General features: G+C 48.9%; 1 protein-coding gene across 1 annotated transcript in view; it reads right to left on the reverse strand.

Moving 5' to 3' along the window:
- The window catches only part of GNAI3 (G protein subunit alpha i3), a 32,483-nt gene extending 18,408 nt beyond the window's left edge, over positions 1-14,075 (reverse strand). Inside the window, exon 1 of the mRNA XM_030001229.2 lies at positions 13,835-14,075. Within this exon, the coding sequence (XP_029857089.1) occupies positions 13,835-13,952 (118 nt within the window). The 5' untranslated portion in view covers positions 13,953-14,075. The remainder of the gene's footprint in view (positions 1-13,834) is intronic.
- Between the last annotated feature and the right edge of the window lie 806 nt (positions 14,076-14,881).

Raw genomic sequence — 14,881 nt, forward strand, 5'->3', positions numbered from 1 at the left:
GTTTCCAGGGTAGGGCATGTAGTACAATTTAAACCAATTAGCCTTTAGTTTAGGTTAAGGGTTACCAGATTAGAGCCTCTCATGACCAAATACTTCTGGGCTGCCAAGTTAAATGTCTGCAAACCAAAGAATTTCAACTTTTAAATTATTCCTAGGCATAAGGCAATTCAGTATTTTGTTTTCCTTCCCTCAAGCCTTAAAGAAAAGCTATTGCCGGTTCAGCCTCAAGTAGAACAGGCAATATAAGCTAGATTCCACCTTCAAAGCCATTCAAGAAGCATTAACAGGGATGAAAAATGAAGCACATTTTAAGCAGAATACCCTAAAATCTGCTCAGATGTTGGAATTAACACCTTCCACCCAAGCAAATCCTGGGGCCTGAAGCACACCATACCAGCAGGGCTCCCCACTGCAGTCCGTAGCCAGCTATGGCAAGACTCTGTCTGAAACCAGCAGCTTGCAGGAAACATCCTTTCCTTAAGCAGGCAGTTTTTCTTTTGTTATCGCCTCCTCTCCCAGCTGCCAAGATGTCTGCGCCTCTCCTCTGGCTGGCACGGATTTTAACAGAGACGGCATCAAGAAGGGCTTGGGAATATCTGTGTGCTCCTGCTACAGCTCCTCCAGCGCTCAGCACAGCAGCATTTGTGGTCAGATGTGAAAATGTTAACGCTCTATAGACTCAGCACTTCCACCCTGGGAGGAACACAAAACCTCATTTTTATTTTCCACAGCCATCCTCCACATTCCCCATATTAAGATGCTGCAATTTGAAAGCTTCGGTGTCCCAAAACAGTGGTGTACAGCCCAGAGTCCCAACAGCAGGAACTTAGAAGAGACTTTTTGAACATAGCCTCTCTGGCTTTTATTTCTCGTCGTCATATTTGCTGTCATTTCCTCCTTAGATTATCTTAAAATAATCTGCTGCTGCAGCAGGCAATGCTGAACTTGTACTACCTGTCATTTGACTGACAAAACAATATCAGATACAATTATGCCATGACAACATAGCCAAGTTGGTTATACAACACTAATTCAAACCATGTTCATTTAACTCCTTCCCTTCTCATTTCCAACTACCACACACTTCAGTGGAGTTTAAAAGAGCAGCAATCCACACTCTCAGTGGAAAGGATGCTGGTTACTCACCCTATGACTTCTAAGGGATTAGCAGAGGTAGGAAATAGTGACCCACATCCTCTAAACCTCTCTCCTTACCAACATACAACCCAGAACTGGCTCCTACAGCACACACTAATGGTGGTCACAGCTACAAGGGCACGGCCAAGCGTAAGTCACCTCCTCTGGGACGTTATTCCTAAAGGAGTTTTTCTTGATGTTCCAGGTCCTCTCACAGACTCACTCTCTACTCCTGCAAGAGCCATCCAGACAAGGTACCTCATTAAACAGTCATTTAAAAACGTCTGCCCTCCAGCTCCATAATCATTTGCTGGGAGCTCCTGCTGGGGTGGCAGCTGTTTGCCGATGAGATGGCCAACGTCAGGCACGGTCTCATCTCAATTGCTTAGGAAAAAAGCATTAATACTGCCCTGGTCTATTCTGAGATATCTGTACTACATCCTCCCACACAGAATAAAGCTTTTTCAGGGACCCCTCTCACTTTATGCCTATGCTTTTACTCTTATCTTACCTCCCAGCCCAGACAAGGTCCACAATCATTTGCATTTTACTCTTACTTTCCAGCCCTAGCTTCAACATCTCCAGGTCTCACTCTGTTCTTTGAGGCTTGAAACTTCTCTAAAACATTTGCAGATGTACACACTGCACAAGCTGCTATTCTCCTTTTTCTAACTCACTGGAGTGGCTCTAAAGGGTTTGCATAAAGAGATCCATATTGGACCTACTTGGTAAACAGCTTTTAATCTGCACCCTTTGTTCCCTGCTATCATGCAGCTTCATTTACCCTGATGCATGGTGTTTACACTTACAGTGTGGCTTAAGCCTTCAGTCACGTACCTTTAGTAGGGTAAAAAAAAGAGTAGGAATTTAAATGCTACTGAAACACTGCTCCAACCTACAGAAAACTGATGCTTCGCATTAGAAATTAAGACGACGAGTGCAAGTATAGAGTTACACTGAAATTCTTACAGACTCCACAGGCAAAGCACCCAGCCTCCAGGATCACAGGCAGGGACCAGATGGGGAGCTAGAAAGAGTTCAAAAATCATGAAATATGACACCATATCTTACTGGGTTCAAAAAATATGAAAGTCAGAGCATTACTCGGACATTTCTCACTGTAAAAGGAAAAGCAACCTTCCCTTTTTGCTCTGATTAGCACAGCTACACAGGGATCACATTTCGTCACAAGAAACCTAGACTGACCTAAGCAGGGATGTTTTAACTCCATGGAAAAATTGTTTCAGAAGTCTTAACTTCTCTTCTCCCAAATTAGCAGCAAGGAACCTATTTATCCCACAGCTCTGCTTGCACACCCTAGACATGAAGAGCAGCTAATCTGTCACAACGCATTTGCTGCTTTTTATTGTGGTGGCTTGCCCCACTTGATCGATGCACACTCTGCAAAAATTCAGTGAAGTCCTTGTTCTTCAACACGTCCTTCAGCTAGCAACCCTACCCTCCAGAAACCAGCCCAAGCCAGGAGGCACCGCAGCTCCTGCAAACCCCCAGAGCTCACCCCAAACCATCCGAGTAACACCCCAAGTGCTTAGGGGATAGCTTGGCACCATCGGACAGCGCTGAGCTCCCTTCTGCTCAAAGGGTGGCAAGCCTTGTATGAAGTCCTACAGTCAGATCCCTTTTCCCTCTGGAGGGGGAAGGGACAAGGGAGGGAACCCGAGCAGCTTTCAAGCCATATTAGTACTGGCCCTGGGAGAGCAATGCATACAAAGGGGGGGAAATTATCACCCAACCACTTCCCCCAAGGAAGCCAGAGGCTTTCCTGTAGCAGGAGAGGGGAAGCCAAGCAACTCGGCATGTCCACGCGCTGGAGATTACAGGGGAGAGAGCAACAAGTAAGCTACCAAAACACAGCTTAGACTGGGAATTACAGGTCTACGCAACTGCATACTGGATAAAATGTTTGCTTTTAAACCAATTACTTCTTAATTCACCCTGCTTGGGAAACAAGGAAGGTAGGTCAAAGACTACCTACATCTTCCAGACATGAGCTTCCAGTTCACTGCTTCAGAAGGTACTAACAATCTTATTTTAAGCGCTTTTTTTCTAAAGCCTTATCAAAACTGCATTAAGCTGTACTTCAGGTGAGGAATTCCACCCCACCCACCCACCCCAATTAAGGGGAAAAGCCCTGCAGCATCTGAAAGTTTCTGAAGAGAAACCATGTCACTGCTGAAACAAATTCTTACTAGAGACAGAGAAGAGATGCACCTGGAATATCCATTAAAGTACAAGCAAGGAAGACAAAAATTAGCGGACTGACATGTTTCTGATTTCTAGCCTCTAGAGGAGAGCATGCACAGCTTGTAACTACAGCAACAGCCCATATCGGCTTTAAAATCTCAGCAGGGGTTTGGCAGAAACTTTGCCAGACCATTCCTGAGGCAGGATGATGCTGCAACCCTTGCTGAACTCTGAAATCCACGGGAATTTCTTAGTGTTTCCAATATCTCCTCTTAAAAGAGCTTGGGAATAACCCCAGACGTTTCACTTGAAGAGCTTGAAGCTGCAGGGCTGACCCTTTCGTGCTAAGGTGTGGCTATAAAGTGACACCGAATCGCCTGGCTGTGGTTACAGCCCACCTGCAAAACCCAAAACTGAACAATCTCCCCTCTGACAGACTAAAAAGGAGCCAAAGCAACGGTATGACAAAGCTGTCAGGAGTCCAGACCCTAAAATATCAGGGGATTCATTGCAAACATGGAGCAGGAGCTATTCAAATCATCATAAACCTCCACGGATATCTCCCTGATAAAACAGATGTTTCCTTTTGTCAACATTTATCCAACATCCCACCCTAGCAAATGAACACGAATACCTCCCCATATACACAAATATGCTCCTAATGTAGTTTTCCACAATGCTGCCCTCCTGGTTTGTATTCCACCTGGAAAGGCTCTTAGACACCCTGCACACCCTCCCACAGCCCTTGTACCTGTGCAGCCACATTTCTGGAAGGCTGAACTACTAGGTCCTCTTTCTCTTTGCCGCTTCCCTCCTGGTTTCCAACCTCATCATGCTGAATTCAAATCCTGGCATCCCCACCTTCTTGTATATGTATTTCTAAGCAAGGGCGAGCCGCCATCCCTGCTAACATTCATCCCATCTACCCTTGTCGAGACTTTTTAATTTCAATGCACCCCTGGAAAGCTCTTGAATATCACAAGGCCAAGAAGCGTTCAACAAACTGCAGAATCAAACGCAGTGAGAGAGCTGTGCAGGGAATCAGGAAAAGGGGAAAAAACATTAGAGAAAGCAGCAGAAATGTCGTACCATCAGGCCTCAAATACAGTTATTGTTAGAAAAGTCAACAGGAACCGGGACAGCTTAGGTTGACACTTAGCGTTTTACAAGAATAACTACACATCGGAAAAAAACAATATATACAAATAAAATAGGGCATATGGGCTGACTAAAGCTTAACTTTGGAGGTAAGAAGAGCCAATGTTACAGGACAAACCACTTGAACTTGTCGCTGCCTCTGGATGAAATAGAGACAGAGGGTCATTTAAGGAATGCCATTTTGAAAACATAAGTAACACAAGTCCTAGGATCACCTCAACAGGCTTTCAAACAAAACGCAGTGTACTGCTTTGCCTACTGGCTTACCTGGGCTGCAGCTGATACAGTTTCCCCCCCACACCCAGAAGGCACCTGGAAGATGCTCAGGAACAGCAGCAGCCCCGGAAGAAGATTTCCCAACACAGAGGCAAGCGATGCAAGAGCTGTGACGGGGTGGCTCTGGCCAGCCCAGCCTGCAAACCGCCCCACTGTGGTACACGCCGAGGAGCTGCACATTTCCACTTCATATGCTCACAACAGATCACAGGCACTTCATGCTGCATGCAATTGCATTTATTTTCCATATGAATCTAATAACGTCCCCATATGAAAAAATCAGGGAAAGAACTAGTCCTACATACATCATTCAGCCATTCAATATGCCTTAAAATGTTTGCATAAGCCAGAAAAATTAAGACTTGAAACCATAAAACGGTAAATGCCTCAGTGATGAACATTAACCCCTGAGTACCCAAGCATTATGTTTTATAAGCTTTTTTTGGTTTTGCCTTGAAACTGTTGGGGCATTCGCCTTGTTTTACATAATGGCTTTGAACATGTAACAATTGCTTTAAAGCTTCTGCAGAGATTTTTAACAGGTGCCTTACAACAGAAAGCCTTCAAGCACTTGGCATGGCAACTGCCACCACGCAGAGCAGCGCCGAGGCCAAAGCGCATCTACCAACCCAAGAGAGCATGCCAAGGAGTCAATGCCAGCATGGGGAAGACCAGCAACTGATTTAATTTGCAGCATTTAAAGCAGACATCGTACCACATCCCAGCCTAACGGCAGCAAGGGGCTGGGAAATGCAGGGTTCAAAGCACCGGCTCCACTTCACACTGGAGTGCAGTTAAAAACATCCTCTGACCATTCAGAAGATTGAGATATCCCCAGGAATTCTGCACCAGTCCTGCCGACCACCAGGAAACACCAGCCTGGTGGAACTAGCTGTCTGCTAATGCACCATCACCCACACGCAGATCTGAGTGACCATTGACGTCACCGAGAAATTGCTTAAGGAATTGCAGAAACAGGCACAAAATCATGCAATTACAAAATTAAAGAGGTTAGGAAAGTTTTTTCCTGATAAAATTAAAGATAGAAACTGGAAAAAGGAAAAAAAGACTAATCTTGGAAGGCAGGCAGATTGGTTTTTTCCCCTCCTTGCAAAACTGTTGCACTAGATCTTAATGACCATGTAAACTTGCAGAGGCACAGCTAAGTAAGAGGAAAACTGGTTTACAACCACTTGTAGCCATGAAGTGGACAGACAGCAACTGTTGACATTCCTCCATTGTCATCCCTCAAGCACCTTGCCTTGCTCTAAATCTAATTTTGACAATAAATGTCAAAGCAGTGACTCCACAAGCAAGTCTTGTGGCGAATACAGGATACTGGTCTTACAGGGGATGGTCTTCTGCACTCAAAAAACTGCAAGGCTAGCGTGCAATACTATTTGGGTGACAGCATGAACAACCTGAACTTTGGCAATGTCCCTTTTTACCTTTGATACAAAATCATTTCTTGTGCAAAAAACTATTTTCATCCATGGCCAGAATCAAATCAAAGTTCAAATCCGATTTAGGAGAGGGACGCTAACAACTGCATTAACCTAACCTCAACCCTGCAGCACAGCCACCACCCGCACAGGGAAGAAGGGCTGTCACAACTGAAACTGCTGATAGCCACAAAGTCAAACGAGAAAACATCTCCCTGGTGGAAACAAAGCCTTTCATTCCCACCGTGTAGTGGCCAACTGGCCCAAGGGTGAGAGTTGTAAATACCAGCTGTGACCTTCTCCTCTGTGAAGCCAGCACCAGCTACGCTCATGGTAGGATGCCATAACAACCTGCACTGTTGCCAGCAACCTGTATCCTAAATGCTCAGCCAGGGAGCCCTGAATTCCCTCCTCTCCAGCCAGAGAGTTCAAATCCTTTCTGAAGTCAGCTGCAAACACCTTGTCCTCTACAGGAAAAGGCCCTTCTGCTGCACTTCAAGCTACACAGCTAAGAGCCAGCCCAGGACTTCTGTTTTGTAGTTGTTTTTGCAGCTCTTTGAACAACACTCCTGGGAGTGCTTTAAACTAATTGCGCCTGCTGTTGAGCAGCGTGGACTCGAGACACCCACCGATACGCAACACGCTGCCACGATGTGTCTTTTGGCTGAGGATCAAATGAACATCTCTCCCGGCTGGGCCTCCCGGGCACCCCTTTCTCACCAACAGCTCCTTATGTTCAGACCGATGTTTTTATGCTCTTTACATCAGACCTAAGTTTAAGCATGAGGAGCAGCTTCCAGTGAAGCGCTGCAGCATGTCACAAATGCAGCAAACATCTTCCCTAACCTGTTGTGAGAGTTGTCCTGAAGATGCACTCCACAGCAGCTTTTTCATCCTCCAAATGCCATGGAATAACACCGTAATACCAATCCTTCTTGGGCAGGATTCACACAAGTGGATGCTCTTACAGAGATACAGGATCAAAAAAGGCACCGCCTGGTCTGCTTGGATACTAGCATGGGTGGAATAAAACAGAGAAAAGCCTATAAAATGGGAATTATATCAAAAAGCAACAGATGACTTGGAAGGGGAGGGCATGGTGGGAAGAGAGAGATTTGGAAAAGATTTTCATTAGCCTCGTCTCCTGAGTATCGAGTTTCTTCTTGTGATGTGCCTGTTTTTAAAAAGTCAAACATCCACTGAATCTGATGCAGGGACAACAGTCTTGAGTTGTTAAAAACACTTATCAAAATAAGCAGCCGGGTGGGGAACAGACTGTTAGTTCCCCCGCTGAGGGAAAAGCTCATTCCTCAAACATGAGGGAGTTCACCGCAGACAAAGACCCCAAAACACAAAACTACAGGAGGCTGAGCTCAACCGGCACCTCCACTCGCCCCAGAATTCAGATCCTGCTCGTTGTTTGTTTTTAAAGATATCCCAGCCAGTGCCACCCTGGTAACGAGGGAAGGTTAAATGAGGCAGAGAAGTTACCAAACACCAACTGAGAAAACATGAAATAAGAGACAGGCATGGGATCGCCGCCATCACTGGTACCCATGGGGGAACAAAAGGTGACGGCACAGAGGCGGGGTATCACCCGAGTCTCGCCACCCGGTTTACGAAGAACACGCTAGAAAAATAATCAGCATCTGCTGGTCATCTCAGATGCAAACCCTGTTTAAGTCATTAAGAGATGCTATTTGATCCCACTTACATGAGGAGCAAGTGTCTTCTGTATCTGAAGTGGGGAGCATCGTGCCTCTACAGCTGTAGTTACTTTAAAAAGCCACGTTCTAATTAAAAAATTCTTCTTCTTCACAGCACACTCTCCTCTTCCAAGAAAAGTTATTTCAATGCTCTGCCTCAGAATTTAATGAAACTTGAACCATGTCCAGAGGGCTCTTGGAGGATACGATGAAATCCCAATTCCCCAGCCAGTCACTCCATGTGTATTTGAGCTGTGTGTTATAAATTGTCTGTCCTCGGCTCCCAGTGCTCGGCCCAAACATGCTTGTCTGTCTGTCTTTACACAAGCATGTGATGTACACACAAACCCAGGCAGCATCAGCCAGACAGAAGTCATCCCATCCCACAGCTGGCTAATGGCATTAGATGTGACATCATGCAGAAAACAGAAGTTCGCACCTACGCAGCAGCATCCAGCGTGGCAAGATGGTCTCTTTTCCGAGCTGCAGTTGCCCTGATTAAATCACAGCTGACTCCTCAAAAAAACTAGTGAGGTTAAGTCACCCTGAAGAATTATTGTTTTGTAGATAAGAAACATTTCGCCTGCCCTGCATCTGTTTTTGGTGGGCAAAGGGCAGAACAGAAGACAAAGCAGAAGGTACACAGAGATCCTGTGCTTGGTCCTCACCCAGGCAGATGGGAAAACACAGCTGTGAGATGTAGCTCTGACATCTGAAGACAGGGAAATACCAGTACCAAGACAGATACTATCTCCATCTCAGTAGAGGGCAAGTGCATCGGGTCCTCCAAGTTCAAAACACAGACAAGAAGTGCTGTGTCTTTGGAGAGATCTGACCCATTATCAAATTGCTTCAAACATTCTCTGCTCAAAGGGGTCACCAGATGGCTGTGACACTTCTGCACAAAGATCGGGATGTCTCAGACATGAAGAGCACCTTTCACAACCCAAGCTGGGAGTCAGGCACTGAAGTCATCTCATCACAACTCCCACCGGTTGCCTCTTCAAACTAATTGGATTGAGGTATTTAATTTTTGTCTTATGAAAACACAACTTGGGGCTGAGCCCGACTGCTGGATGTTAGAGAAAAATCTTCACGTGGCCACGAGTCACAAGATACACACCATGTACCTCAGAGAGCTGGTGGGAAGAAAGCTCCAGATAGCTCAAAGATCAGAAAGGACAACGGCTCCCTCCAGGTCCCCCAAGCAGTGTCCCCACGTCAGCTCCAAGCTGGAGATCTATGTCCAACCTCAGAGCTTCATGTCACCCTTCAAAGGGCATTAAGCAACTCCAGAGCCAAGGAACAGCCAGGTCCGACACCCTCACGGTGGCTCTGAAATAGGGACCCACAACAAAGGTGCTGTGCTACTAGAAAAGCTACTTCTGCTTAATGATATTATAAATAGCAGCAACAGCTTTCCCCTGATTTGCATCCCTAGAAGGCTCTTTTCTATGTTTTACCAAAACATGACCAAATCTTGTTAAGTACCAGTGCTGAGGAAGCTTTGGTGAATTTGGAGGAAAAAAAGGTTGGAAAAATCAGTCTCAGAAAAAAGCTGAGGCCTCCAGGAGCACTAGACCTTGCAGTTTGCTTGGTTAGTTATGTAGATAAAGGCTATTTTAGAACAAACTTATGCTTTTAATTATTTTTGCATGAATTAGCAGGACCACTTCAACATAATTACACAGAGTATCTAAACCCAGTAAAATTGTTAACAGGCTGAATAACGGTGTGGTTTAGGCACAAACAGTCCAACACTGGCTGCACCTGCACAGCCAGAGCCACAGAAATACCATTTGCACAGGCCAGTCCGGGCAGAGGAGCAAAACTGGCTGGATTTGGCAACAGGACAACTTTGGGCATCCAGCAACAAGCTTTGTCACTCAATGTCACACAAACCCCTCCCCAAGACACAAGCCGGCACAACGTGCCAGACCTTCTGAAAGGCACTGGAGAGAGGAGCTAAGGATACAGGCTAGCACCTAAACTAACCAGGAAGGTTTCCTGTGCCCTCTTCCACTTTGGCTGCTCATCCCAACTGGAAAAATCCCACAGGTTTCTATGTCAGCAAAATTGCGTGTCTGTGCCTGCAGAATAGCATTTTCCTGGAGGCAAATTAAGAGAAAAGAGGCAGTGTTTAGCAGGGGGATTTGAGCAAGGACTCCCAGGCTGTTCCCAGCCTCCCAGGAGCACTGGCTTTTCTTGCAGAAAGTGTTTACCTGCTGCTGCGAACTGGTGCGTGCAGTCATTCAAACCATACCCAGCGCCAGTTCAAGAAGAGCTGTTGATGCCATTTGCACACGAAGCAACAATTACTTCACACAGGCAGGGGTTGGCATGACCTTGGGTCAGTCACTATTCAATGCTCAGGTTTACTTTTGTTTTATAAAAAAAACAAAAGCTTAGGAGTTGCTCAACATGCAGAGTTGTGAAAGGGAAACATTACGAAGTGACTTGAAATCCCCTTGGAGAAGCTGCCACACAAACAGCACCAGCATTACCTCTATCCCAACAATCCCACAGTTATCAAGCTATGTGAGACCACCTCTGCCAGCACCCAAACCACCTCCTGGATGCAAGGTGCTGCAATAATCAAACCTAAGAAGCTCCTGGAAGAAGGGAGTGCACAGCTGAAATTATCTCTCCTTCCTCCTCTGCCCAAGAAAAGAGGATGCTTATGGAAGAGGGGAGGAAGTCAAATGCACAAATGCACCAAAAATCTCCTGATTTTGGGTCCATCGCTAACTCACCAAGCTCTCCTAACACCCAGGCTGGGTTAACAGCAGAGCTGGAAAAGAACAACCCTTTGTACAAGCACGAGCCTTTTCTTAACCTACATAATTCTGCAAAGCCCAAACTAGGCCAGTTATTTTAACAGAGCTGGGCAAGAGCGTATGGACTCCAAACTTTATCTATAAAGAAATACATTTCTTCTAAACTTCACTGCATCAGCAGTACTGCGAGAGGCTCGCTCCAGTTACATAAACCACCGCATGATCTCTTACAACCAGTTAATGATACGACACACTACGTATCCTAGACATTTTAATACTATGTTATGAAAAAAAATGCTTGCTCAAACAATGGAAAAAGCTCATGAACTTTTCCATCAGCTTCTTGATGCCTTACTGAAAGGATGTTTGTTCCCACTGCAGATATTTTTCTTCTGGCAATTAACTGTTTTATTTTACCTGCACATTAACAGGGCTGCACGTGGGGAGAGCACATTTCAGCATTCCCTTTGATCATCAGGAATCATTACACTAATTTTTAAAGCTAGAAAACCATGACATTTGAGAGAGATTGTGGGTTATGGCCAGGTGCAAACCTGATCTGAGATAGGTGGGTTTTTTAAATGAGGGTAGATACAGATCACTACTCCAGTGTCACATGGTGTGCAAGTTCAATTATTCCGGAAGAGCTTCTCTGGAATAACAATGTGCCCAAGCCCTTACCTTAAGACAAGCTCAGAAGCACAGCAATCAGGTATTTTGCTGCCATCCAAAGTCAACAGCAGTCCAAAAGGCAGCTGCTACTTGTACTTTTAAAAGCCTCACCTAGCCTCTAATGCTTTGAAAGCGATTATAGTACAATCTTTTGGATACTCCCTCCACTGTCATTTGCTGATGAGGTCAGACAGTCTTGGCCCCAAAGCCCTCAGTGCCTTTTCAGTATTGCCACAAAGAATACAATACCACCAAGAAAAAAACTGACATACAAAAATATGAAAGAAGAATTATTCCGTCCAGAGAATTTGCAAGTGTTGCTTACTAACACCAAAACAAACACCTGGAAAAGAAAGGATTATCTTGACACGCAGCCAAGAAGTCTTCTACGTACACACAAGATCACACACCTCTTGCAAGGGTACAAGTAAAACCACACTAAATGGAAAAAAAAGTATTCTTAGGACAAGGATCACTTGGAAAGCAGAATTGTTCGTTAACACATCCCATTCTAACTGGAGACACTCAACACCATTGTTCTGGTCCCCACGAACTCAATCTGCCTTCCTGAGATGGAGAACATCAACGTAACAAAAAAACCAACAACCCAGACGTTAGAAGAGGAAGACCTATGTGACCAGATGGTCCACCTACCACCCCACACTGCGCTGCTTGGTCCTGAGCTCACACGAAGCTGCAAAGAAATGGCACAGGAGTCAGTCCTTATCTGGCAGGCTTTAGAGATGGGCGGCTTTTGCCTCCTCTGCACTCCAGTTATCACTCATAAGAACTTCTAAACACAGCTACCAAAATGTGGACCAAATACAGCAAAAGTTCTCTCCTAAAGAGAACCTGTAATTCTTCTAAAAAGATGTATTCCATTCAGCTTTTCTCAAAACCCACTAATGCATTTTAGCTGGAAAAAGTAAGAACACAGAGAAGTGACACTTCCTTTCTCAGTTGTCTGTACATACAGAGACTGCAGCAGGGCAGCAACAACAACACTGGTTTCATACTCCTGCAAGCTCTGCAGAACCAGCTTAGCTATGGCAGAGTATGCCAAACTGAAATCATCTTCTGTGCAAAGTCAGATCCTATCAGAGGATCTGGGGCAGCGTGAGGCACAGAGCACCCAGCGTGATTACCATACCCCTGCCAAGGCAGCTCACGCACCAACGTGGACACTTCTAGCCCGAGAAACACAGGTGCCCAGGGGCCATTTTCACCTGACTACCTGATAAAAGGATTTAATTCCACTACCCCATCCTGAGCAAAAAGCTTAACAGTCAAGCCCCAACGACATACTCTCTGTATCCCACCAGGAGCAAGAGTTCTCCCTTCCTTCTCTGTCCCACGAACCCAAAGATGAAAGAACGCCCGCATCAGCCCAATGAGCACCTTCTGCTCAGAGCCCCAGCCCAAAGCCACCAGGGAGGGACTGTCCCCCAGGAGCAACCAGAAGAGAGCACTGGTAACATCTAGGCTAGAAACAGAAGAGTTATTTCATCAGGCAGCAGCTGGCTAGGAAAAAGCCCCACCCCAGGACAGCAGCACACTCCCCTCGCCCCCCTGTGAGGGCAGCACAGGCAGTCACCTCTGCCCTCACCCCAGGGAGGGGATCGGGGACCCAAGGTGGGGTGATGGGACAAGACCATACCTAGGGTCAGGGACCATGTGGAGAGCCAAGCCCTCCACAGTGACACAAAGGCAGAGCTGCCACTCTAAGTAACCCTGTCCCAGACCCGCCCTGGACTTCCCAGTCTCTCCCCACAGCTCCCTCAGGTTTCCTATTGGGATCCTGTCCCAGCCCTTCATTTTCCTCACACCTCCCCAGACCCCCCAGGGATCCCTCTGGCTTCTCAGGACCCTCCCCAGCCCCCCACCCCCCATCCCTCTCCCCACCACTCACCCTCTATAGATCGGTCAGCCTCATAGCCCCCTCCTCACTCCCCTCATTGCCTCAAGGACCCCCTCGGACCCCCCTAAAGCCCTCCTGAGCCCTGGAAAGCCCCAACGCCCCCTTCCTCGGGGCTCCTTCTCCGTCTCCAAGCCCCAGAGACCTCACAAAGCCCTCAACCCTCCCGGCGCCTTTCCCCAGAGCTCCCTCGGCCCTCTCAAACCCCTGCGGGCCCCGGGGACGCCCCAGCCCTCTCCCACCTCCTCCCTGAGCCACTCAGGCCCCTTCCTGAGCCCGGGAGACCCACAAACGCCCTGGCTAAAGCTTCCTGTGGCCCCTCAAGCCCCCTCCTCGGTGCACACACGCCGCGGCACTACAGACCCCAACCTCTGCCGTCTTCACCCCCCCGCCCAAGCCCCCTCCTGAGATCGGGAGACCCTAATCCCCCCCCCGGAGACTCCCCCCACGGCCCTCTCGCCCCCCAACACCCTCCCCTGAGGCACTTTACCACCCCGAGCCCCCCACCTCCCCATTCCTCCAAGCTGCCCCTAGTCCCCTCCTCACCGAGCAGCAGCAGCTTCACCTCCTTGGCCGCCTTCTCGCCGTCCTCTCGCAGGTTGCGGTCGATCATCTTACTCCGCTCCACCGCCGCCTTGTCCTCGGCGCTCAGCGTACAACCCATGGCGGCCGGCGGGCGGGCGGCCCAGCCGCCGGGAGCGGGATGGGAGCGGGGCCGATGCGGGGCTGCGCCTCTCGCCTCCCTCGGCCCGGGCGGCTCCCTGAGGCGGCGCCGGATATCCGGTCGCCCCGCCGCGGGGCACGCCGGGAAACGCAGTCCTTCGCGTGGCGTGCTGGGAGTCGGAGGCGGGACTTCCGCCTCAGTAGAGCGGGGAGTGACGGGAGGGGGCGGGGATCGCCCCCGCTTCCGCCTCGGTGGAGCGGGGCATGATGGGAATCGGGAGGGTTGACGCGGCTTACTTCCGCCTCGGTGGAGCGGGGTATGATGGGAACTGTAGTCCTCAGTTGGGGGGGTCGGTGGGGCCCACGCCTGCCCCGGCCCCCCACCCGGCCCAGCAGCCCCATGTCCCGTTTCCAGCGCCCCCCACCCGCCCCATGCTCACCTCACGAGGGGGGGCTCTGGCCCCTCGCACCCCCCGAGGGACAGGCCTTGGCCCCACGGCTGTGGGGTGGGCACTGGGGGGGGGCTGGGGCGCTGGGGAAGCAAGGGGTGGCCCTGGAGGGGACGGGCGGTGTCCAGGTTCCCCGGTGCTGGGGAGGGGGCTCAGGGGGACCCCGCTGCAGGGGAGCCAGAGGACCGGGGCCACCCTGCTCCCAGCTCCATCTGGCTGTAGGGGGCCACACGGGGCTCAGGGGGACCTGGGGGACCCCCCCTCCTGAGGAGACCCTCCATGCCAGGACAGGAGTGACCCCAAAACCCGAGCCCCCCCGGCTCCCACGCTCGGCCCCACCATGAGACAATTTCCCCGGGGCTTGTGCCCACCTGCCCGCCTCCCCCGAAATGCAGTGGCCCTTCCCGGCGAGCGTCGTGGAACCCCCGAGCCCCCACGGCGGCGAGGACCCCCCACCCACCCCAGCGAGGCACTCAGACCA

This window comes from Aquila chrysaetos, chromosome 24 (genome assembly GCF_900496995.4).
Source record: "Aquila chrysaetos chrysaetos chromosome 24, bAquChr1.4, whole genome shotgun sequence".
NCBI classification, from domain to species: Eukaryota; Metazoa; Chordata; class Aves; order Accipitriformes; family Accipitridae; genus Aquila; species Aquila chrysaetos.